Source organism: Poecilia formosa, unplaced genomic scaffold (genome assembly GCF_000485575.1).
Source record: "Poecilia formosa unplaced genomic scaffold, Poecilia_formosa-5.1.2 Scaffold790, whole genome shotgun sequence".
In the NCBI taxonomy this organism is placed as follows: Eukaryota; Metazoa; Chordata; class Actinopteri; order Cyprinodontiformes; family Poeciliidae; genus Poecilia; species Poecilia formosa.
In genome coordinates this window covers 91906-99048 of record NW_006800729.1, presented here as the reverse complement: position 1 = coordinate 99048, position 7143 = coordinate 91906, and the positions used below count along the sequence as shown (strand labels likewise).

General features: G+C 43.9%; 2 protein-coding genes across 2 annotated transcripts in view; one reads left to right on the top strand and one right to left on the bottom strand.

Moving 5' to 3' along the window:
- Positions 1-2268, bottom strand: part of foxj1b (forkhead box J1b) — a 6160-nt gene extending 3892 nt beyond the window's left edge. Inside the window, exon 1 of the mRNA XM_007543260.2 lies at positions 1467-2268. Coding sequence (XP_007543322.1) covers positions 1467-2033 — 567 coding nt within the window. The 5' untranslated portion in view covers positions 2034-2268. The remainder of the gene's footprint in view (positions 1-1466) is intronic.
- Positions 2269-5002: 2734 nt separating this feature from the next.
- Positions 5003-7143, top strand: part of LOC103131586 (UBA-like domain-containing protein 1) — a 13707-nt gene continuing 11566 nt past the window's right edge. The window contains exons 1-2 of the mRNA XM_007543259.2: positions 5003-5448; positions 5963-6022. Coding sequence (XP_007543321.1) covers positions 5341-5448; positions 5963-6022 — 168 coding nt within the window. The 5' untranslated portion in view covers positions 5003-5340. The remainder of the gene's footprint in view (positions 5449-5962; positions 6023-7143) is intronic.

Here is a 7143-nt window from a genome sequence, read left to right as displayed (position 1 = left end):
AGAGACACACACACAGAGGCACACACACAGAGACACACACACAGAGGCACACACACAGACGCACACACACAGAGGCACACACACACACGCACAGAGACACACACACAGAGAGACACACACACAGAGGCGCACACACACAGAGGCACACACACACACACAGTTGTGTTTTCATGACTTGTGGGGACTTTAATTGCCTTCCATTCATTTTCTGCAGCCTAATCCCAACCATCCCAACCCCTAACCCAAAAACAGCAATGTCCCCCAAAGAAGCAGTGGTCCCCACAAGGATATAAAAACCTGGTACACACACATGACCAGAAAACGTAGAAGAAGAGATCAGAGGTCAGAGGTCAGAGATCAGAGGATCTATCTGCATCCTGCAGCTTCTCCACATTTCCATCCAGGCGACACGGATCAGTTGGTTTTTGTTTCAACAGAAGGAAGTCTGATAGTTTGTGTGTTTTGTTTCCTGCCTCTTTCCTTCTGCTGGAAGAGTTTTACAGTTGGATTCTGGTCTGAACTTTGAATAGACCATTCTAACATATGCAGTAAATCAGATAACTGAGAGATAACTCTTAAGTTCACTTAATCTTTCAAGACAACGTTCTTTTACATTCTTGACAAGCCGCCATTTTGAAAAATCTTTTTAACATTTGACACCCAAGCAAAGTAGTTTATACTTTATTTATTTTACTGAAGTCTTATCTGGCAGTTCTCCATGTCTGGTTTTAAATTACTGCTTTGAAATTGAATTTTGAGACAAAATCCATTTTATTTATTGTTTCATTTACTTTTATTTGTAAAACGTTTTCCAGTTCCAGTTAAACGTTCTTTGGAAATGAAAGTTAATCGATTTTTGTGTCCTTGCATTCTGCTTTTATCATAATATTAGTTGAAAATGATCTCAAAATGACAATATTATTGTTTATCGTGATAATTTATCATTCAGTAACATTTGTTATCAGGCCCTTTCTGACCCATAGATCTGATCTAATCCATCCCATAATATCTCTGGCTGTCCTCTGGTTTTCCTCCTGGTTTGTCATGATTTATCTCTGCCCATCTTCCCACAGCATGACGCTGCCACCACCATGTTTCACTATAGAAAAACTGTTTGATCTTTGTTCCACTCTTAAAAATCGGTGATTTTTCCGTCATAAACGAACTTCCCCTGCCGGCAGATCCCTTCTCCTGATCCCGGATCTCCTGATCCCGGATCTCCTGATCCCGGATCTCCTGATCCCGGATCTGTGCCGCTGACGTGGCCTCTGATGGTTTTTATTTCAAGAACTTTGAAAATCATGTTGATTTTCCATAAACCTGATTTGTTCTGCTTTGAGCTGGTCTGTCTGTTAAACTAGTGTCTCTTTGCTCTGCGTGATGGTGAACCTGGAGTGCCGCCGCTCAGCTTTGTCAGACTCATGAATTATGGACGGACCGGACCGGACCGGACCGGGCTCGGTTACCTGCCAGCTGGGCTCTGCGTGTCGGTAGTAACAGAAGTTGTCTGTGATCCAGCTGTAGATGGTGGACAGCGTGACTTTGGGCTGCTTGCTGGCCTGCATGGCCATGCAGATGAGAGAGGCGTAGGAGTAGGGCGGCTTGACCTTCGGGTTGCTCCGGTAGTCCACCTCCACCTGCGGGCCCGCCTGGACCGGGAAGCCCGGTGCGGGGAGCGGGGAGAACCGCGGCGGAGGCGCGGCGGTAGTCTGGCTGCCGGAGGTTGCGGGGCTGCCCGGGTACCGCGGCATCCCGGCGGCCGCAGCCGTGTCCCCGGCCGGCGGGCTGGACGGAGAGTCGGTCCCGGTTCTGGGGAAGCCGAGCCGCCTGAGGAGCAGGTGGTGCTGGGAGGACGGGTACTCCGGGCCGGTACCGGCCAGCCGCTCCGGGTCGGCGCTCAGGATGGAGAAGTTCTGTAGCCAGTGGAGGCTGGTGAGGCTGTCATCCAGGGGGGCAGAACCGGAACCGGCAGCCTGGTCCAGCCACCTCTCCCTGAACCTGTTGGCGGTGTCTGGGCTCGATAGGACGGGCATCCTGCTGTCTGCGCGGTCTGGGGCGGCGGCGGGATTTTAGCGCATTTAAAGTTCGGTTCCCCGCTTCAAAATGTGAAAAATAAACAAGAAAAACCCAGAAAAGTTCACGAATAAAAAGAATCACATGAAACAGTTCAGCAAACAGACCGGATCCCTGCCAGAAAGACCCGAACCTGGAAAACCTCCCGGTGCCAGAATGGAGAAGATGCTGCGAGGGGCACCTGTTGCTGCTGCGCTCTCCTCCTCCACTCCTCTCTGCTTCTCTCTCTCTCTCTCTCTGTTTCTCTCTCTCTCTCTCTGTTTCTCTCTCTCTCTCTGTTTCTCTCTCTCTCTCTCTTTGGGGGTGGGGGGGCGAGCAGCAGCAGGATCCGTGCAGTACCGTAAACCGGCCCGTACCAGTCGAACCGAACCGGCTTCACTCATCCAGACTCTTTATCTGGATGTTAAACTATTGAAAATAATCTGACTTGTCATAAGTTGGTGGTTGCATCGCTCCGCCGCCTGACTGGCCGCTCAGATCATTAACTGCTGTTGAACTAGAGGAGCTTCTGGCCTGAAACGAGCTGAACTTTGACCTCTAGCGCGCTCATGGCTGCCGGACTGGCGCTAAAATGCGCGCCATGGTCCCGCTCAGATCGGACATTTTCTTCACCTTTAGTGTTTCTGTAATTAGATCAACTGAACCAGTGATATAAACTTTTCAGCATGTGAGTCACAATCGTCTCATTGGAAGCGACTGAGCCACAAAATGCAGATATTTCATCTGTTTTAATAAAAATTTAGTATTTTTGCAAACCATTTCTTATGACAGTTATAAACAAAACATAATTTCCTAATAAAGAAATAAAATAAAGAAGTCTGATGTTATGCTGTAATGCAGATCAGTCCATTAAAAATACGAATGAAACAAAACAGAAAACATTTGAACGTTTTCATCATATAAAATGTTTTCTTTAAAATTGAACTGCATTGACTGATATTTTATCATGTTTCATGGAGTTTACTTTAATGCCCCCCTTTAAAGTATATATAGTTATATAAAAAATATGACCTTGTTTTTCTACAAACTGTTATGTTAACATAAATGTTGAATATTTTGACTTCGAAGCGTTTGTGAATTAAAGATCAGTTCGGGTAAGTTAAATCAACTAATTTAACATAAATGATTATTGTTCACATATCAGGAAATAAAAACAGGTGATAAAACAAAGCGAAGTCGAGCCGTCATTTATCTGACGTCATACGTGACGTTCAACGTTCAAAAGCGTCAATTCGTTTCTCATCGAGTCAGAATTAAATCATTTTCTACAACTACAATGATAATTTACAGAGGATTTTTATGATCCTCTAAGTTTTACATCGCAGTAAAACTGTGACGTTTTACTCACAGTTGGTTACATCGCTTCATAAACATGAGAACACCGCCACCCTGTGGATCATTTCTGCACTGCAGTTGAACCACAAATAAACTCAGAAAAGTTCGGATCCCTTAATTCATCAGAGATGCAGATTTCATCATTAAATGCCCAATTAAAAATGTTCAGACGCTCCTTTAAGTTGAAATTCACCAGCCAGGGCCCAGACTCCTCCTCTGTCAAACATCTGATGGATGACGGATGGAAAATGTGTAAAACCGTTTTTCTGTTAAATGTGGTTCTGATCCACAGTGGGTCCAGTCAACTGAAGAATATGAAACATTATAACCCTTACTGAACTCTCATCGACCTGCTGGATATTACTTATTGTAGTACATTAACAACGTTTTGTTGCAGCAAACCTTTGAGCAGTTTATGGAAAATTGTTTAAATTATCAGTACAATATGCTGAGAAACGTCACGAAAAATATCTCCTTTTCGTACCCAAAAAGGTCAGATATGTACAGAAGGCAATTAGGGCCAATAAAAAAGATAAGAATTCTGGCAAAATTGCAAAAACTTTCTCAGCATTTTGACATTTTTTTCTAAGAATTTTAACGATTTTTATCAGCATTATGATCAATCAGCCATTTTAAAAATAATTTTAATAATTTCAATCTATTATGTTGCTGTAGAAAGTGAGTTCTCTTCCTGCAGTTTGCATCTTCCAGCTGCCCTAAAGTCAGAATTCACGATGCCTTTTACCACCAGCAGGTGTCTCCGTTTCACCTGTTTATCCCTCCCTGGTGTCATAGCTACTACCGACCACAATGTTTACAATTACATTTTCCCACAATGCTAAGCGGCTCATGTTTTGCAATTTTTTCTTTTAGTGTTAAAGAAAAAACCGCAGCAGAAGCGGAAGTGTCTGCTGTCTTCAAACTGTCATCAGTATTTGTAAAGTCATAATATTATAAGGATTATGTAATAATCTGACAGATTAAAGGTATCAAAGCATCAAAGCCTTTTTAAGAGGAACAAGTCATGATTATGTGCTAAAAATGCAGTGCTGTTGTTAGTAAGCAGCATTTTTAAAGTGAGTTTTGACAAAGTCATAAAGATGTTTCACTATATGAATAATTTCTCTGTCAAACCACTTCAGACAAAAAGAACATGTCAGGAAACTGTTAACAAAGAGTAGAAGCGGATGTGTGCGGTTGCAGCACCGCAGCAGCCCCGCAATACGTGCATCAGAAGCGCTGCAGCGTCTCGGCGTTCCCCGCATCGAGCCACGCCGCCGTGCGGGAGCGGCGAGGAGCGGACACGACGCCGCGCAGCGCCGCGGCCTAATTTAACTCCGGCCCGTGTAATTGGTGCTGCTGGCCTTGTTTACCATATTTGGCAAGCGGCTGACAACAGCGCGTGGGAATTGGACGAGCGAGGCCGTCATTCACAAAAGTCAACCTTCTGGAGTTTTTACAAACAACGCGCATGCTCATGGGATTTGTAGTCCAAAACAAACGCCTATCGCCGGAACGCACCGATTTCTGGGTGATTTTTGACCGACAAAAGCGTCATATTTTAAAAATACTTTAATTTTATAACTTATGTTGGTTTAATTCATATTTAAAGATGAAGATTCTCCCTCCTTTAACCGCCACCAGACAACTACACCCAGGCCGGTGGTTGACGGCCTACAACTCCCATCTGCGCATGCTCTGCGTGGATTGGCTGCGTCATCGTGTCAATCAGGCCCCGGTCCTTCCTTACCGCTCCTACAGTAAATATTTGTGTTTGCTCAACCGGCTGTAATGGTGGACGAGTGAGGCAGAGTGCGACGGGATCCAACAAAAGAGCAGAAGGAGGAGAAATAAACGCCGAGTGTTGGAAAGTCTGCCTCAGAGCCAGCTGCCGCCACTTTTAGGAGGAAACGGACGGACTTCGGTCGAAAAATGGATGAACTCAAACATCAAGTGATGATTAACCAGTTCGTCCTGACGGCGGGTTGTGCGGCAGACCAAGCGAAGCAGCTCTTGCAAGCGGCACACTGGCAGTTTGAGGTGAGAGCAGCCGGGGGGAAGCGGCTCGGCTCGGTTCGGTTCGGCTGGGTTAGCATTAGCCGCTCCGCTAATGTTTATCCTGTCCGCTTCTACAGACACTTTATTGAAACAAACAACAAAAAACCGTTTCTACTTCAGACCGACCGTTCCTTCAACCACATCCAGAACTTTTCGGAACCGCCATGGTTGTTTAGTTCGGGCTTAATAAAACAGTGTGAAGTACAACAACGTATCGCACAAGGTTAAGGCGCATCCAATTACTTTACTCGAGATTAAATACTATAATCCGACAGCCGAGGCCAGAGTACTATTACGCAATAAAGATGACCGCCGTGTTGTACAGACTGGCCTACAAACGAGCCTTCTGATGCAATATAATACATACTTTATAAATGTTTACACTAACCAGGTTCATTGACTTATTTACACTCTTTGTAAGATGAATGAACCTAAATATGTGGTTTAAATCCGTATTTCCACCTATAAACTGCAGTGTTGTGTGTTTCCTTTTCAGACTGCCCTCAGTGCCTTTTTTCAAGAAACAAATATTCCATATGGACATCATCATCAAATGGTGAGTTATGACAGAAACCCGCCCGTTCTGAATCTGTTTCCGGCCGAACCGAGGTCCGCCGGCCAGCCTGTAGTTTCTGGTGCGATGGGAGCCGCAGAGGGAGACGATGTTGTACTAACAATAACAAAGCACATGTCGGCCATGTTGTGAGCTTCCAGAAATAAACACAGCCAGGCATGCAGCTCCGGCAGCGGCCACAGCGAGCAGGCAGGAGGAGGGACACTGTGTACATTCAGCACAACTTCACTGGGCTGGAAGTATGCGCTCCGACATGCTGGAGAGTCAGAACTAAAATCGCTTCATGGTTTCTGACTCATCCAGAAATCTTTTCATTTAATAACAGTTAAACCTGAAGATAGAAGAAAAGCAGCTCTTTACTGTGAGGGAGCAGTGGCTGTAAAACTGGATGTTTCTATGTTGAAACAAGGACTGAATGATTATGGATTTCCGTTTGAAGCCTTCTGTAGTTCTTGTGTGGAGATTAACTCAGTTGGCGTTTCCAACCGTCTGACGGAGTTTTACTCAGACACCAAGAAGCTGCTAGGATTTCACATCCAGAGTTTCCTCACAGAGTTTCTGCTTACAACTGGAACGATTAATCAGATTCATCAGTTATTGAAATAAATCAGCTAATTTAGTAATAAATTAATTACTAACTGGATCATTCAGACTCTAGAAAATGCTGTTTTCTGACAAAACAACACCTGGAGCAGTAATTTAACCAAAACTGTTCAAAATATATAAACATCTTGCATTTCACATCACAGACTTTCTTTATCTGTAAATCTGTCTGCCAGAACTCCTCTGGTCCAGTTTTATCCTCACCTGGTTCACATTGTGCAGATAAATCTGTCTCATTTCTGCTCCAGTCATTAATCAGTTGATCAATAATAATCCCAGATCAGCTCTGCACTGAATCCATGGTAGAAGGATTTTCAGCTGCAGATTCATCATTTCAAAAAGGAAATGAATTTAGTTTGTTTGCGTTTTTCAATGTATTACTAATATTGTAAAATAAATTTAGATGTTACATGAAAAATATGGATGATGAGACGATTTTATTTTATTAATCGTTAGAATAATTGACTTATTAAAGTAATTATCAGCTGCTTCCTTTCTGT